The sequence below is a fragment of the Drosophila virilis genome, chromosome 5 (genome assembly GCF_030788295.1).
Source record: "Drosophila virilis strain 15010-1051.87 chromosome 5, Dvir_AGI_RSII-ME, whole genome shotgun sequence".
NCBI classification, from domain to species: domain Eukaryota; kingdom Metazoa; phylum Arthropoda; class Insecta; order Diptera; family Drosophilidae; genus Drosophila; species Drosophila virilis.
This window is the reverse complement of record NC_091547.1, coordinates 16230314-16248627: the sequence shown is the minus strand read 5'-3', so window position 1 is coordinate 16248627 and position 18314 is coordinate 16230314. Positions and strand designations below refer to the sequence as shown.

Genomic DNA, 18314 nt, shown 5'->3' with positions numbered 1-18314 from the left:
AAGTAACATCTTAAATGTTGCTTAACGTGTAATATGTATTTAAATGCAGTTATGGGCTAACGCAACCGAATTAGTAAAGTGTACATTTTACCTGCACTGCGTATGTATTTTATATAGTAATTGTACAATAAAATAAACTACTTTAAACAAACTACCTCATGTTGCCTTAATTCAGCGGGTCATTTTGCACATGACCAAATTGTCTTTAATTTGGATTAGCTGCTGCAGCTGAGGAGTTTGAGGCGACTGCTGCTGCAGAAGTTGTAGCACCTGTTGTCACCTGCGTTGCCCGCGACGTCTTGTAAGCGAGCTCCAGGGTCTGCTGTACAACTTGCATGTCGCCTTCTATACTACGAGCCCAGTTCTCCACATCCCCAAGTTCCTTCAATGCGCTGCTAAAGTTGTCAATCAATTGCAGCCATTGATGCGTCTGTTTGGCAAAGTTTGTGGCACCCACATGCAACTGTTTGGCCTCTACATCCAATCGCTTTTGATTTAAATAAGCTTGTGCCACACTATTTTGTAGATTGTGTAGTCTTTGCCTATTAATATAGGTACTGCAAATTTAACTTACCCCACATTCAAGTGATCAACTAGCGACTGTGTAAGCTCGTTCGAGGCTTCAATGGCTTCTTTGCGACGCACTTCCTGTTCTTGCTTGCGCTTTGATTGCTTGGCATGATGCTCCTTAACCATTGAAGTCAACATTTTACACTTGCTTTTTATTTCTCTATCACAAACAAACTAATGGGATAGCTCAGCTGACAGTTAGAGATGGCCAAAATGAGCATATCGCATCAGCTGTTGCTTCATTAATCGATAGATCGTGATGCGAAGTTAGGAGCATCGATACTTGGCTTTGAAAAGGAGCGCGTATTTATTTAAACATAATTGTGGTAATTAGCAAATTTTCGTTAACAACTCAAAAGCGCCTGTGCCATTTCGAACAGGCAAGCCTACCATCAAGCGACTTGATGGTGAATTCAGCTCGTCGGGACGTCCAAAGCCAGCTGCGTTGCGCAGAAACTGCAAACTGGATTCAAAGGACATTTGCTGCAACGGCGAAGAGGAGTGCTCCATGCCTTTGCGTGAGAGCGGCTGGAAGGTGCCGTCAAAGGTCATGTAGTCGGCAATCAGTGACAAATGTCGTCGATCCACGGTAATTCCATAAACCTTGAACACATTGCTCACTTCCTTGACAATGACCTGGTTTGCAGCTTCGATGCCATATGTCCGTGCTATAGCATGTATATCGTTGGAGTACAAACGATTCAGGTCCAAGATTTTGTTGTGTTGGAACATTTCACCAATATTGATGCCATCTGTTTTCAGCAACTGTTCATCGTCATTGCCCTTGTAGATAATGGCGCGCTTAATGTGCGGCACCTGATGTACAATGCTCTTGGCGGCAAGTTCGCGTATGATGGATGTCAGATCGGGCTTCTGGTAGCGAACGCTCAGATTGAGTTTAACTCTGCACCAAAGATGATGCTCCTTGTCGTAGGTGTAATCTTGAACCATTTGGTTGCTAAGCAACTTTTCCACTGACTTATCGTCCACCTCGGCGTTTTCGTCGTTTGCCGGTTCATTTCCGAATGCGTCCTCTTCATCGGGCTCCTCTTCATCGTCTAAAAGCCCCAAGTTTTAGGAGTTAGTCAATTAAATTAAGATGATTAAATTCCGTTTACCATTGGCATCAATTATTTCCTCAACATCATCCGGATCGTCATAGTCCTTTTCGTCGGTTTTGCGTTGCTTGAGTTTAATGCCAGTCGCGTCATCGTCACCCTATTTCAGATAAATTTGAGTCAAAAATATTCTTGTATTTGCTACGGAATATTTGTCTTACGCCGTCATCTGAGGAGTCGTCATCATTGTCTTGAGCCTTTTGTGTGCCCACGTCATCGGCAGCATCCAACTCTAGATCATTGTCCTCGTCCTGCTTGTTGCCAGACTCCTTTTTCTCATCTACCACGACGCTGTAGAAGAAATTAAGCTAAGTATTCACCATGATGAATATCAATTGTATATTTACATTTTGGAAGTCTTCTTGGCGTTGGACACCTTTATGATAGCACGAATGAGCTGCTTGAAGTATGTCTGTTGCATGTATTTGATAATACGCTTGGGCCTCACACTGTAATCCTCCTTGTAATTCTCGCGTGGCAGGAACTTGAAGTGCAAGTCATAGACATACGCGCGTTCCGGTTCCATTGTCAAGCTTGTGCTTATGTGCACGGCTAGGTGGTGTTAGGCCAAAATAAATATAAAGCTAGCTCTGCATAACAATATAACTTACATTCCAGCAGACTGGCCAAGGTCACACAGTTGAGGGAAATGCGCAACTTCTCTGCATTATGCTGCTGTCCCGGCTTGATGGGTATGTCCATTGAAGGGGTCTTGATATTCGAGGACGCCAGCATTAGAATTTCCCGTAAACGAGGTATACCTAGCGTAACGTTCATTTCACCACGACCAGCGAAATGGAAGGTATTCAATGTCATCTGGGTGGATGGTTCACCAATCGACTGGGCTGCAATCAGACCGACTGGTTCGCCGGGGGAGGCCAACGCCTTGATGCTCTTCATGTGCATTATATCTGCTATGATTTGTTTCTGTGACGGGTGCTTGAGCGCATAGTCATCGATCAATTGACGCGTGCGCTCAGAAACGGCACCATAATAATTATCCTGTTTGTATACGGCCACGGTGGGATCAGGACAGCGTGCATATTTCTTGCGGTACAGTGCTTTGTCCTCGGCATCGGCCTTCTTCCACAGTTTGAGCAGGCCCTCGTCGAAACGCCGGCGTCCCGTCTTGGCATTTATCTCATTTGGTCGCTTAACTTCCACTTCGTTTCGAAGCTCCTCAGAAAAGTGGGTGAAAGCAGCATGCAGTTTGGCAGGCTGTTTCTTCTGCCAGCTACGTATGTGTTTCTCATGGCGCAGTACCTTGGCAAGGCACTCCTCGTCCTTCATCAGCTGCAGTTGGCTGGGCCGCAGAACAGCCTTTGCGTTTTGTGCAAGAAAATCTGCGCAGAATTTTCCGTTAAAGAACTTTGACTTAAGTATGTCTAGGCCGTCCTCGCCGTAAAGAAACTGCACTACACTGTTGTCACTGTCGCGCACAGTTAGGTCATAGTGAACACTCAATCCCTCCAAGTGCTTGATAAGACAGCGCTGAAGATAACCGGAACGGGATGTCTTCACAGCAGTATCGATGAGACCCTGTAGTAAAGAATAATGAGCTGTTAATCCATATCTAATCTTTAATATCCAAATTTAAGGCTTACTTCACGACCAGCCATGCAGTGAAAGAAAAAGTCCTGCGGCTGTATGCCTGTCATAAAGCGCCCATCAATAAAGCCGCCCGACTTTGGTGATGTCTCAAAAGAGGTAAAACTGGGTAGCGATTTTCCAGATATCATCAACGGCGGTCGCTTGCCTTCCAGCTCAATTTGCCCAAGCAGGCAGGAAATTTGCATAGTGTTAACCATAGAGCCTTTGGCGCCAGACAACACCATTAACTGCAGATTGTTTGATGGAAACTTGGTGATCAGACCGCCGGGCAGGCAAGTTCTATAAAGAAAAGAAACACCTGTAGCTAAATACATTTTGGTTTGTTATGCTACTTACTTATTAATGTCATTTGTGTAGCCGTCCAGTAGCGATTTGTATTTGCGATCTAGCAGAACTCGAAACTTTGAGTCCTTAACATAGGCGGCCTCCATTTGTTCGGCCAATACATCGTGCGGTGGCACATCCTCCAGCTCCAAAGCGGCGGCAACGGCGCTGTTGCCCACATCACGACACTCTCGAATGATTTTTCGACGCCTGCGATCCGCCTCATCGGTTACCAAAATGTCCTTGACACCCAAAGTAAAGCCCTCAAGCTGCAGGAAAAATGTAAACACCTTGGTGAAGGCGGTTAGCAGGCGAGTGGACACATCGCCGCCATACAGCTCGTACATGCAGTGAATAAGGCCAAAAGTAGTGGCACCATACTGCTGCTTGTCCAGAACGCCCACCAGAAGCTCACCCTTACGTATTTGCACTTGACTCTCACTGAGCTCCTGCTCCAGCGGATTCGAGCCACACAGCGGTGTACGCGGTTTAGCCACATTCCAATTCTGCAACGCGTTACTGGGTTAGTTAATGGTTTACAGGTGACTGATATGTCATTACTTACCTTGCCACCTATTTTGGCAAAGGAATCTAAATTGATGTGCTCATAGCCATCGGGTATCAGATTAATGATTATGGTCGAGAGCACTTGCTTACCAGACCACAACATTGCTGGCTTTTGTATAGCCGGTGGCAGTAACTTGACATCGCCTTTAAGATGCGACAGACCCTGGAAAACCAACTGCTGATAATCCTCGCGGTTGAAGAAGCGACCGCGTATTGACAGCTTGACGCCCGAAATAACCTGATCCTGTATAAGGCCACCAAGTGGAGTACCGTCCTTGGGCACCAAATAATTGCTGGCCACATTGACAAGATTATAGGCCTCGGAACGTGCCACCTCGCTCTGTGGATAGTGCGCATTCATCTCGTCACCATCGAAATCGGCATTGTATGCCTTGCAATTGGAGTAGTGGAGGCGAAACGTTTTCTCGCCGTGCAATATGCGCGCCTTATGCGCCATTATGGATGGCTTGTGCAGCGAAGGCTGACGATTGAGCAGCAGTACATCTCCATTCAGAACATGGCGATGCACAATCTTGACGCCGTCCTTGGGATTGGACAGCAAAAGCTTGGCCATGCTGGCTCGTTTGGCCGCATTGTCGGCGGGTATAAAGGTGGTCAACCCTTTGCTGTCCTGTATGTAATTGGCACCCGGGTGCACTTCTGGCCCATTCATGACCATTTTGCGCAACTCGATGACATTCCATTCAGTCACGGGTACCGGATAAGAGAGTTTGCGCGCAAATATGTCCGGTATGCCAATCTCATCTACATCGATGTTGGGATCGGGCGTGATGACAGTACGTGCTGCGTAATTAACGCGCTTGCCCATCATGTGCTTGCGTATGAGACCCTCCTTCTTCTCGAGCACCTGCTTAAGGCCCTCGGCGGATTTGATGTCTCGCGACATGTTTACATCAAGCAACACATCTACGGAGCTCTGCAGCGCCAGCCATGCATTGTAGAGCTTCTCGTGGCTGTTGGCACCGCGCATGTTTTGGTAGGCAGCTTTTGCCTGCTCGCTAAGTTTCTCCTGCTGGCCCTTCATAAACTTTAGCACTACATTGAGCACATGATTATTCTCGATAATGTTCACATAGATATCCGTCTGCGGATTGCCCTTCATCATGTCGTTAATAACATTCATAGGACGCGCACGCGGCGGTGTAACTGGTATTGTGTCCATAAAGAAGATATCCACTGGCGAGCAGTCACCGGTGACGCTTGCCTCGTTGTTCATGTTCAACACAGGCACCAACAGCTTTAGCAGCTGCGGATAATTTTCGTATATCTTTCGCAGATAGCGTCGGCATTCATCCGCAAATATGACCTTGTTCTGGCCACTGTTTTCGGGCACATCACCCAACCTATAAAATCAAGGGAATTCGAAAATCAATCATGTTTATGGAGGCTATAGCCAAATACTCACCGTTCCTTCAAATCGGCAATGGTCACATAATATACAAGGCGGCGATGCAAATAGCGCACAAAGCGCATGGACTTGTTGCAGTGCCTGCACTTCTTACTGGAGGCTCGCTGCAGAGCCGCGTGCGTAATTGCTGTGCGTAAAGAGCAGCTTGTCTTGGTCACATTGCTGGCATTGCTGGTATTCTTGGCCAGCAGCTCGTTGACCGCAGCAATGTGCGGATGTACAGCGTCGCCGTTATCCAGCTTAACCAGCTCCTCTGTATTCTGGCAGGCAATTTCGGATTTAAACAGCTCCAGCTCTTGTGCTTCAATAATGTAGCCGGCGTCAATAAGTCGCAGCTGCAGCATAACAATTTCGCTCTCATGATCTGTCGTTGATTAATGTTATTAAAGTGATTTAAGCTACTTTGTGTACCACTTACCCTTCATTTGAAGCTTGTAGCAGTGTAGACAAAATATGCAGAGTAAACGTTGCACCAGTTTGATGAAAAACGGGTTGTAGACCAGTGAGCCCAGCTCAATATGGCCCATATGGCCGGGACAATCTTGCATCTTTAGGCATGTGCCGCAGGGATCCGTGCATCGGCCGTAGGATCCCAATCGTATGTCATATAGACCACCAGGTATTGGGTGTCCCAGGGCATCAAATGTGAGGCCGGTTATAACTTTCACCACACTCAGTTTTCGTATCTCCTCGGGTGTAAACACGGCGAACTCCAGGTCCGAGGGAAACATGTGCACATCCGGGGGCCTTCTCGAACCCATTTTAATGCGATTATGTTGATATTTTTAATAAAATAAGGTGCCGTGAAGCAGCAATGTGTTGCACGTGTTTTAAAAAAACAGCAGAATTATCGATAAGAGTAACGAAAGTATCGACAACATGCGATATATCGATACCATGCTGCAGCGAACAGGGTTGTCTCAAACAACAAAAGGCGCGAATTATTCAATTTTGAAATTAAACATTTTGAAGTTTTTAATAAAAAGAAGAGAAGGGTAAATACGTATATACGAAATGTACAACTTCAAATGGATTCTTTGGTTTTGCTTAGAACTTATCACACGTCAACTGGTATTGCCAGTTCTTAAAAGCCATATTTTGCTCGTATTGGTTGCGGACAGTGTCCAGGAGTTCCGCAACAGTTGCCTCATCTCCAACTGCGGTTGCTCCGTCACCGCAGCCATCTCTTGCTCCAGCTCTAACTCCGGTTCCTCGGGCAGTGTTTGCAGCCTTGTTGCCCTTTGGCTGCTCATCGTACGGCTGCAGTTGTCTTGGACGTCGCGTGCGACTGCTTGGTGCTGGGTCCTGTTCTCGTTTCGCTGTTCGACCACCTTTGCGCCAGGACTCGACATTGGCCACGCTTGTGTCGGCCTCAAACTTGGCGTTGCGTCCAAAGATGGTCGTCCAGCGAAACCACTTTTGTCATAAGCCATAAGACGGCTCCGCTGATGAGATGCGTCTGCTGTGGGGCAGCTCGCGACGCAACAGATAGACACACAAGCCCAGACACGCCAGCAGCAGGCACACAAGGCCGAGCATAGCATAAAAACCTTGCCTATAACGTGCAGCATCAGCATTAGCCTCCAAAAGCCTAACACGCTGCCTCAAAGCACCACCACCGCCATCGCGCAGCTCTGCGTCCTGTGCTGTGGGCAGCAGCACCTGCCAGAAGCCGTAAACGCGTCGCAAGTGATTGCCATAACCGGAATCCAGCTGGTTGTTGGCCACATACGAATTGCTGTTTCCCTGTCGATAGCTGTCATGTCGGTTAGTTCTGGACAAGCTGCGATCTGAGCCGATATCCGTCTGCTGTTTGCCACTTAGCAGTTGTTCAATGAGCGCCTCATCAACGCCAGCTGGCAGTTCCAAGCTCTTGGACAGCTCACCCAATGCGTAGATAAAGGTACGCTGTGGCGTGTACGGCTGCCAGGCATCATAAATGCGTCCCGGTGTCGGATTGCCGCTTTTCACAAAGTTGGCAAACGAGCCGCGTAGCTTGCGGCACAGCTGCTCCTCCTCGGCGCTGAAACGTCGCCGTGCAATCTGTTGAAACAGACTTGGACCGAGCAGCAACGGCAAGTCCGCACTATGTGAGGCGCCGCCAAACAGATTCTGTCTGCCACGCATGTCCATTGCATGAGCATGCGACTGATCAAAGACATAGGCATAGCTAGGGCTGCTGCTGTCATTGAGTAGCTGCAGCAGGCGTAGGAAGGGCGTCTCGTACAGCGACTCGGACAGCAGCCGCTGCATGCCCCACAGCAATTGACTGACCGAAGCCGAAGCCTTGTCGCTGAAGTAGCGCCAACGTATGGCCGTCAATTGAGCCTCGCTGGCACTCGCCTCCAGCTGCATGGAGCGAAGCACATTCGGCAACAGGGTGCTGTTGATGTAGCCCTGCAGGGCCGGTTGACCGTCACGCGCCACGTCCAGCCAATAATCCTGCATGAAGGCACCCTCATTGGAGCCAATGCCCAGCAGCAGCGGGGGCAGTGACACATTAGCCAGCTGCTGTTCCAGGTCGCCAGGGTAGCTTAGCTGCACGCCTAGCTGCACGCTGGCATTGCCGTGATTATAGACACTTTCATAGGCGCGCAGCAAATCCTCGGCGCTCTTGCGGCGCAGGCAACTCAACAGCTGGCGGTGTTGTGCCTCCTCAAACTGACAGCCCAGCTTATGCACGAGTACACGTCCAGTTGCCACAATGCGCTGCTGATGTCCAGCACCCAAGGCGTACAGCACCGGGCCCGGAGACATCAGTATCAGTTGCTTGAACGGCGGAGCGCCATCAGTCGGTTGCAGGGCGGCAGCCAGCGCCAAAATGGCACCGCTTCCATGACCGAGTAGCGTTAACTGATCGGGATTGCCACCGAAACTCTGTGCATTGTGCTGGAGCCAACGCAGCGCCAGTTGAATATCACTTAGTCCATAGTTGCCCGGCAGCTGGCGGTGATCTTGGCCCAGTCCCAGCCAGCCATAGATGTTGCTGCGGTATTGCACGCTGACCACAACCACGCTCTCGGCAGCGGCAAAGTCCAGGCCATTGATCCGATTACGCGACCAGTCATAGGCGAAATCCTCACCGCTAATAATGACCAGCATGGGCAGTTGCCCGTAACGCAAGCCCGTCTCGGGTGTCCAGATGTTCAGATAGAGGCAATCCTCATTGTTGGGAGCAGCACGTGATATGCTGCCATCGGCGCTCTCATCATAGATTGTATTCGATAGCTGCGGGCAAATGGGCTGCATTGCCGTGGCCTGCCGCGTGCGATTCCAGCCGTTGTGTGGCTTGGCAGGCTTAGGGAAGAGCAAGATTGGAAAAGTGTTGGATAAAAATCTTAGACTTCACAAGCTTTTTAAGCTACTCAGTTGAATATTGAACGATATAAAAGAAGAGAACAAGTAAAATTTCTAAAGTGCTTGACTGAGCGTTTTCTTCCTTTTATTCTACTCTATGGGAATCGTATGTCTTATAGTCCTATCCTTCTGAAATGTTCAGACCCTTGATATGACAGTCAAACGTGTTTACCAAAGCGTGACGCTCTTATTTGGGAAATGAGTTCATTTTTAATTATGGAATGCGGAATATGAATATATATATACATAATATGCTTGGTGTATCTAGGTCATATATTTTTCGAGGTATTCCTCAACAGCCGAATCTCGAAAACGATTGAAAATGGGAGAAAATATCATAAGAATATATATTAAATTTCAAGAGTCAAGTTTACATAGATTCCGAGATCATGATACAGACAGACAACAGGACACAGCTTGATTACCACACTTTATGGCGATGCTAAGATGTTTCCTTTTAGTCGAACTGTTGGGTATTGAGAAAGGTTCTGTTGCGGAACATGGTGAACTTACGGCAAATCGCAGCGAGCCCAAAGGTGGCTGTGCATAGGGTATTCCCAGGAAGGCGTAGACCGCGCTGCGTGCTCCATCCGGAAAGACCTTCAGCTGGAATCGAAGCACAAATTGAATTTGTTGTAATCTTTTTTTCAGGGGTTAGTGCATATTTACACCAATTAGATCGCCCTGCGCCAGTTTGATATGCGTCTGTTGGGCCCAACAGAAATTAACACTGAGCCAAACATTCAAAATCAGGCAGCTAACAATTCTAAACATTTGCATCTTTCGAAAGCCTCTCACTTTCTAGCACATAATAGGCTGCATTTATTTCTGCGTGTTTTCGTTTTCTTCCGCTGCAATTTTCCACATAGACTCCTTGACGCTGCTACGAAAACTAAAATAAAAACATTTGGCCGTTCTCGAAAAAGTCAACTAAAAGTTTCTGCTAGAATTATTTCAATTGTTTTCTGGTGTCATTATTGTTAATGCTGTTTGTGTTGTGTGCTCGCAGGAATCATTCATGCATTCATGAGATCAAAACGCCAGCAACACCAAAACACCAAACAACAGGTGGGTTGTTAACGGGGCTGGTTGTTGTTGTTTTTTTTTTTCAGAGGTGAATACATTGCGAGCTTTACTCATGGCGACGCAGCAAACTGGACCTGAACCTATAACTTTGAACCCAAAGCAGCGTCAATCGTTACACGCGTTCACTCTGGAGTATGCTATACTAAATCTATGGCCGAGGGTTGCTCAAAGTGTTTGGCAATTGTTGAATAAATTCATGGAGATGATTATTAATTATTAATTAATTATTAATGGTCGACAAACGAGACCTCTAGGTCGAAAAATAACCGATATTCAGGTGAAAGATTATTTTTTCCTAATCGCTTCAAGTTTGAATGTTCTACACTTTAAATAAAAATCGATTTTGTTACGGAACTGCTTGTTTCTCAGTGGGCCGCGCCGGCTGGCTCATCGGATTCTCTGGGTGTGGTCCCATCCCTGGCCCGCAGTCCGCACAATCGATAACAACAAAGCTACACGTCTGTAGCAAAACAGACTCACACAACACTACTCAAAATGAACCGCATAATCGATAACAAATATTCGGAACTACTAACTCATGAACAAAATACACAGCTGTAACAACTATGAAAATGTAAACAACAAAGGTAAGACACTCAATATAAATTAACAAAAAAACACTATTTATCCACCTTACTCTTCCAGATCGGGCCCCGGTTCCGGACCCAGCGTACCCGCCCTACCATGAGACGATCACCTCCACTCGTCTCCCTCATTTTGGCCACTAGATGGCCTATATTAGCCCGTGTCGGCCATAATGCCCACTCTCCCCAGCAATATTATTTTAGCCGTACATGATTTCTTTCAATAGGTGCGTATAATTGGTTGCGTTTTCTTAAAATGTATAACAATCATAATCATTTATCTTGCAGCTGTTTAGGATCTCATGCAAGCGGATAATTCATTAACTTCACAGGTGCGTATTACTGTTGCATATATTTATACTAATTGACAAAGCGCATTAATTCCTAAATTTTTCTCTTATCCTATAGAATTAATATTTTTTTATTTTTTTTTTTACAACACTGAATGGGACAGGCGACGGAACACTACAAGGATATTGCGAGTCGCCGTAAAAGAAACGCGCAATGAGGCACTTTAGAGGCAATCGTTGCCCCGATTTAGGAACAATGGCCCGCACAATTACTTAAAACTGGGTATGTCACGTATTGTGTATTGTATGTATTAAATCGCTTAATTCTACCTTACCCTACCTAAAGAGCTCTCTGGGGGTGGTAAGGGGCGATATAAATGCGTAAATTCAAATTAGGTAAGTATGTGAGCATAGTTCGCGCAAGAGTTAATTTTAGATTTTTTTTTTTTTATATTTTACAGGCGCAGATGCATCACCGTTGGAGTTTTCCTCACCGTTCGCACTCTAAAGTGAAGCTCGGCGTAAGTGCCTATGTATGTATGAATATATTTTATAAATACAAATTAACCAAATTTAACGATAAAAAAAAAATCTACTCCTTTTCAGGGAGTGCAATTAGGAGTCTTCTTCTGACTCTGCCAGGGGCTCGAACGAGGATGGGCAAAACAATGGAACGGACTCACTCGGTGGATGTGGGCGGGGTCTCGCCTGTGGCCGCTTCTTCGTTGTTGGAGCCCGGTCGTTGGTGGCTCGTCTCGTCGCCTTCACGTTTGCGCCGACGCTTGCTGGCGGCGTCGCGGATATGGCTGGTTTGCGCCGCTGCACTGAATCCTGGCCTTGAATATTTCGTGGGCCTCTCTGGTGCGCGAGCTGGTCTCCTTGGTGCCGGAGCCGTTAATTTTCGGCTTATTTGGTTCGTCTCTCGTCGCACTTAAATTTTTAAGTCTCTTTTAATTTTTTTATTATATTTTCTTTGTGATTCGAGCGGTTTGATTTATATAAATTTATTACATGGCAAAGAACACAAAAACAAAACTTTTATTCGTCTGTTAAGCCATTGGTATTATGTGCCGGCTTAATTTTTCAGAAGGGAAAAAATTTTACTCTGTCAAGCAGAAATGCAATGTCCAACTTTTTTGCTCACTTCGAGCTGGCACGCCCGCCGTTAACCGCTGAACAAATCGAACTCCTCGACATTTTTGGCAGCCACACCATCGGTGCCGAATTTCGGCACACGCATACATTTGCGAGGCGGGCACCGTTGCTGCTCATCTGCACAGCTGCATTTTTTTGGGTCAACGGCCCAAATGAAGGCCAAGGGCATATCCAAGGGCATGCGATCCACTCTCCTCGTATTCCCTTTAAGAGCGAAACGGGCGGCCAATAGCAATCGTCGCTTTTGGCGCCGTGGATCGCATGTCTGGCGTTGCCACCCTTCAAAACTTTGGGCTCCGCCGTGGGCCCAGCTTCACCCCGCATACTCCGACCATATGCCAAAAAGATATCGGCGTGGCCGATAATATCGCACGCAACCAACTGAGTAACCCTCGGTGCTGCCGATAACGTCAAATGCAACATCACCACGCAGATTATTGTAACGACATGAAGGACAGTTACAAGGAATCTGCGTGCGCATTTCATGGATTGACCCAGCCGGCTAATAACGATGCCCAACGTAGGCCACACCCACGACAAGTAATCTATGTTTTTTTTTTGCTGACCCAAAAAAAAAAGGGGGGACTGGCGCTGCCGCCGCCGTTGCCTGGCAAGGAGGTGAGCAAATTACGATTATGTTCGTATATCTTTTGCGTGGAAGACGCCTAGCACGCGTCCCTGGAGATCTTCCAACTCGTAGGCGTTGGTTCCCACGGCTCGGACGACGCGGCTCTTCAAGAACTTCCGGGCGAACTTGGCATTGAAGGCTTTGCCGAAGCTGCTTAGTGCGAAGTTGCGCCTCCACACTTCCTGTCCCGGTTCCAGATGGAGCTGTCGCGCGCGGTGGTCGTACCGTTGGCGACTTCGCTCGTATGCGGTGTGCAGGTGGTCCTTGACTTGGCTTCGGATTACAGCCAGTCTGTCCTTTGCGTCAAGGTCAGAAATACTGTGGTCGGCCAATGATCTCAGCTTCCTGGCCAGTTTGTAACTGGAACCATTCAGGTACATCTGCTGTCCAAAGACCGCGAAGAACGGAGTGACTCCCGTAGCGCTGTGGACCGCATTCCGGATCGCCACTTCCACCTCTGGTAGGTACGCGTCCCATTCCCGATGATCCTGACCCAGGTAGGTTCGGATTGCCGACAGCACTGTGCGGTTCACGCGTTCGGCGGCGTTGCTCTGAGGCGAATACACTGGTGTGCGCAGGTGAGTAATGCCAAACGCCTGGACCATCGCATCGAACGACTTTGACACGAATTGTCGTCCATTATCCGAATGGATCACTTCCGGCACGCCAAATTTGAAGAACACCTCATGCACTAGGAAGTTCACGACATCCGCCGCGGTGGCTTCCCTCATGGCCTTCAGGAAGGTAAACTTCGAGAAGTGATCTACGACGACGAATATCCACGCATGCCCTCGTTTCGACCGTGGATACTTCCCCAAGAAGTCGATATATAGCTTCTGGAAGGGGCGGTCGGTGCGCACTTCTTCCCCAATTCCGACCTGCATTCGGTAGTTCTGTGCCTTGGTCTCCTTGCATGTATCGCATTTCCGAACATAGTCCCTGACTTGTATGGCCATGTTGGGCCAATAATATTGCCTGCGCAGCGCGTGCAGCGTTTTCCTCATGCCTCCATGAGCTGACGTCTCGTCCGCGTGTGCTTGTTGGATGAGTCCTGCCGTCAGCGACTCCGGCACCCAGAGCTTCCAACTTGTGCCTTCGACCTCATCCTCCAAGCTCTCGTGCACGGTCCTCTTGAACAGAAGTCCGTCCTGCACTCTAAGGTCCGGCAACTTCCCTTGTTGGCTCATCACCTCTCTTATCAGCTCTCGATATTCGGTGCTCTCGAACTCCGGGGTCTGAAATCCCAACAGATCTTCCGGGGTCAGTTCGACCTCTTCCACGCTTCGGGACAATGTGTCTGCGACGACGTTGTCGGCTCCCTTGCGGTACTGCATGGAGAAAGGGAACGCTTGCAGTTCGAGGGACCACCTGGCTAATCTCCCGCTCAAGTCTTTGAGACTCATAAGCCACTGCAGACTCGCATGATCGGTGATTACCGTGAACGGCATCATCTCCACGTACGGCCGGAATCGATGTATGGCCAGTTTGGCGGCTAGGCATTCCTTCTCGGTCACCGAATAGTTGATCTGGTGCTTGTTGAGTTTGGCCGAGAAGAATGCGATCGGCCTTTCCTGTTGTTCGTCGTCTAGCTGGAACAACACGGCTCCTACTCCGTAGTGAGATGCGTCGCATTGGATGAAGAATGGTCTTCGAAAATCTGCGTGAACTAACACCGGGGCTGTGGTGAGGGCTAACTTTAAGCTCTCTATGGCTTCTATGGCCTCGTCGCTCAACACAAATCTACCCGTTCTCTTCTTAAGGGCATCAGTCAACGGTACCGATATCTCAGCGAAATTCTTTATGAATCGGCGGTACCACCCCGCCGTACCTAAGAAGCTTCGTAGTTCCTTGACCGTCCTCGGATTCGGGATGTTCCGGATCGCTTCTACCCTTCCCGGATCCATGCGCAGCGTCCCGCCGCCTATGATGAAACCCAGGTAGTTTAGGTTGCGGAAGCAGAATTTCGACTTCGCCATGCCTATGGTGAGGTTCGCGTTCCTCAGACACTCGGCCACCAATTCCAAGTATTTTAAGTGCGTTGGAAAATCTGCCGATATTATCAGCAAGTCGTCCAGGTATACGAATACGTTGGACCTCAGATTCGCCGGGATTACCTTGTCCATGAGCCTGCAAAGCTGTTGAGCGGCGTTGCAGAGCCCGAATGGCATGTGGCGGAACTGGTACAGCGGCCTCCCTGGTACAGTAAACGCCGTATACGCCCTGCTCTTCTCCTCCATCTCTATTTGCCAGAACGCGAACTTAAGGTCGACGCTAGAGATAAAATGAGTCTCGTCGATTCGCGATAGGATGCCCTCGATGCATGGAAGCGGGTACGCGTCTTTTACCGTTACACTGTTTAATTTCCTGGCGTCTAAGCAAAACCTGTTCTTCCCAGGCCTCATCACCACCGTCGTCCGGTTGCTCCAGGGGCTGTCACTCTCCTCGATGATGCCCAACTTTAGCATCTTATCCACCTCGGCCCACACGATCTCCTGTTTGGCCGGGGACAGCGGATAATGTCTGTCTTTCACGGGTTCTGCTCCCTCGATCAGCTGAATTCGGTGCTGCAGCAGGTGAGTTTTCCCTAGGCCATCCTTCTCAAATTGGAGAAATCTGCGCTTCACGCTTTCCAACTGACTCCTCTGATCGTTGTCCAGGTCCCACATTTCCGGATCCGTTACGCATTCGTCGTCGTCCCGGTAATAAGCCACCTCTGGGTTCGCTACCGTTACCTCAGATGCCTCTGGTGGTGTTTCGGACTTTCTGGCCGGACCGAGCAGCTCTGGTGCGATCTCAAAGGCTCGCCAGAAGTCGATTCCCAGGTATAGTTCCTGTCGCAGGTCCGGGCACATGTAAAATACGATATCTTCCGTTCTATTCCCGTATTTCACAGGCAGAACAACGCGACCTAAAATTGGGCGATTGGCACCCGCCGCTGTCCTCACCATCGATTCGTATGGCCGCGCTTCCCATCCCAGTTTCTCCACTAACTCCCGGCATCCTTGTCCCAACAGACTGACTGAGGCCCCCGTGTCCAGCAACCCTTTCATTTTGGCTCCAGCGACCTCCACTTCGGCGAATACTCGTGGGTCTATACTCTCCTCCCGTCTCACCGCTTCGACGACCTGGCGCCTGGTAATCCTGCGTCTGCGGAAGCGCGCACGTGCCTTCACCATTCTCCGGGTGGCTAGCGTCATCCCCTCCAGCTGTCGCTCACCAAAAATTCTATTTCGGGCCGACATGTATGCCCGAACACGTTCTTCGTATGGTAAGCCCCTAAGTGTTCCTCCTTTGCTTATACTATTATTATAATTAGCCTTATCCTGATCCTTATTCCAAATCTCCGTCTCCTTTCCAATGATTATTGGCTCTGGTAGGTGCCCCCCTCCTGCTTTCCCGCGGTCGCCGTCCCGGAACGCGTCTGTCCCGCCATCACCGCGCTCCCTCTGGGGTTTCCCGGACAGTTTTCACACTGCGAGCAGAAAGTGTCCGGCTTTCCACACCTATAGCAGAATATTTTCCGCTCCTTGGACAGGCAGTCTCTAAAGACGTGGTCGAACTGTCTGCAGTTCCAGCATACAATTCGGGATGAGTTCCTGCTTCGCACGAATGCCTCCTCCAGTTCTCCCGGTGGCGTTTCTGTAAGATGCGGTGGAACTTCAACCTCGTGGACTACGGGCCTCGTTCCTTGTGGACAACGCGACGGCTGAAGGTACCCAGTCCGGCTTCTGCGACCCATGTGCCTCTCCACTTCTAGGCACTCTTGGCGCAGCTCATCCACGGTGAGTACGTCCATGGCATAAATATATTTCGCCAGACTTTCTTTTAAACCACGCTTTATAATCCTCACCAGCTCTCGGTCTCTCAGCGGCTTCTGGAATCGCGCGGCGAGTTGACGCATGTGGTGGATATAATCATCCACCCCTTCGCTGGCCTGTTGCTCTCGTTGTAGAAGCTCCTGCATTACCTCGTGTTCCGTCTGGTAGCCCCGGAACCTGTCCAAGAGGGCATGCCGCAGTTGCATCCAGCTGTCGACCCTAGAATGCCGCACGTGCATCCAGTACCACTCGCGGGCGCGGCCGGTCAGGAGCAGGTGGAAACCGCGCAGGACCTCCTTCCACGGGCACTGATACTGCCTCTGCAGGAACTCTAGGCGGAACACGAAGTCCTCGACCGAATTCATCGCGTCCTCGCCGTCAAACTTGACGTTCCACCGCTCGAGCTTCATGTACGCAGTTTCTCGCACGTTGGCGTACGCCTCCTCCGGTTGAAAATCATCCGCTCTCCGGTCCTCTACTCGGAAATGGCGGTTATTCGGGTTACGCCAGTTCCTCGACTGAGCATCTGCCACGTAAACTGGGCTGCTGGACGAATACTCCGCCCCTCGTGCGCCTTGCCTACGTGGCTTCGGTGGCACCGGTGGTGGAAATGCCTCGCGCTGGAACACTTCCCGTTCTTTCGGGATGGCGCCTGTTCGCGGTCCCGGCTCGACATGTCTTGGCGGCTTCGGCGCAGTGTTAGTCTCGGCGGTTTGGCTCCCTGGCGGCCTAAGCACATCAATGATGCCCTTCATCATTTCCATGAAGCCAGCTCGCATCTCCTCGCGGATGGACTCGCTGATGCCAGATGGCAGAGCATGCAGATATGTTTGGTGGGCCTGAGCGATCGCCGCGTTTGCCGTCGATTTGAGCACTGAGTCTTTCGGGGCTTTTGGGAACTCCAGGTTCCGTGGAGGTCTATCCTGTTGCGCCAATTCTTTCTCCAAGTCTACCAGGTGACCCTCTTTCGGGATCTGTCTCTCTGGAAATCCCCGGAAATTCATTGGCGTTCGCACCAGCCCTCCAGCTGGGCGCGGCGGTGGCAGAGCCGACGCCCCATCAGCGTCAGAAGCCCAATCAGACACCTGTTCCTCAGCCATACTTATCCCTTCTGAGAACAGTACCCCTCTCTTCTACAAGGCTTACAACCCTTATAAAAACTTTACTAATATTTCTAATAAATTAATAAATAAATAAACACCCACTAACAAATCTTACTAATAAAGAATAATAAATTAATACACATCGACCACAAAAACACTCACAAAATTAAATTTTTTTTTCTTTCTAATTAATTTCAAATACTTGGGGGAGAGAAGACAAATCCTAACACAGGCTAAATAATCTACGCATAATCTGGACAGTGGACAACACTTAAGCATTCGTCCCATGCTCAGTTCGTCAGTTTGACTGACGGACGGCATGCAAGGAACGCTACCTTGAAGGCTATTTGGTTTCTGTCGCACTTCTGTGCACCCTTAGAGTATGCTGTGTGACAGGTGCGGCGCAGGATCGGCTCTATATCGTCCTGGGTCACCTGCCTCCGAAGCTCATTTAACTACGGCCAGCACACACCAAACGTTAACACAGAGTGGGACAAAACAAATAGAAAACATTAAACAAACTCTAGTCAGACCTACCCTAATATCACATTTCGTCACAGGTTATTTTGTCATGGCGGCTACCACCAGGCTACGATTGACGGTCGCGAACGTTCACCAACTAGCAAACGTGACTTACCGTCATCAACCGCGACAAGAAAACACCCCATGTCAAT

The 18314-nt window shown here is 49.0% G+C and overlaps 3 protein-coding genes across 3 annotated transcripts; all 3 read right to left on the bottom strand.

The window, feature by feature from the left end:
* Window positions 1–10: 10 nt before the first annotated feature.
* On the bottom strand, window positions 11–763 carry Blos1 (biogenesis of lysosome-related organelles complex 1 subunit 1). The gene is made up of 2 exons (XM_002049664.4): window positions 575–763; window positions 11–515 (listed from the first exon to the last, which is right to left on the bottom strand). Exons 1-2 carry the CDS (start codon window positions 706–708, stop codon window positions 206–208), a joined length of 444 nt encoding a protein of 147 aa, XP_002049700.1. The 5' UTR covers window positions 709–763; the 3' UTR covers window positions 11–205.
* Window positions 764–853: 90 nt separating this feature from the next.
* On the bottom strand, window positions 854–6465 carry Polr1A (RNA polymerase I subunit RpI1). The gene is made up of 10 exons (XM_002049665.4): window positions 6038–6465; window positions 5617–5983; window positions 4189–5554; window positions 3636–4129; window positions 3293–3578; window positions 2300–3227; window positions 2036–2240; window positions 1850–1979; window positions 1689–1788; window positions 854–1628 (listed from the first exon to the last, which is right to left on the bottom strand). The coding sequence occupies exons 1-10, from the start codon at window positions 6378–6380 to the stop codon at window positions 901–903; spliced, it is 4947 nt and encodes a 1648-aa protein (XP_002049701.1). The 5' UTR covers window positions 6381–6465; the 3' UTR covers window positions 854–900.
* Window positions 6466–6911: 446 nt separating this feature from the next.
* On the bottom strand, window positions 6912–10267 carry LOC6624743 (carboxylesterase 1C). Its single transcript, XM_002049667.4, has 3 exons — window positions 9646–10267; window positions 9490–9582; window positions 6912–8916 (listed from the first exon to the last, which is right to left on the bottom strand). The coding sequence occupies exons 1-3, from the start codon at window positions 9754–9756 to the stop codon at window positions 7042–7044; spliced, it is 2079 nt and encodes a 692-aa protein (XP_002049703.1). The 5' UTR covers window positions 9757–10267; the 3' UTR covers window positions 6912–7041.
* Window positions 10268–18314: the final 8047 nt, after the last annotated feature.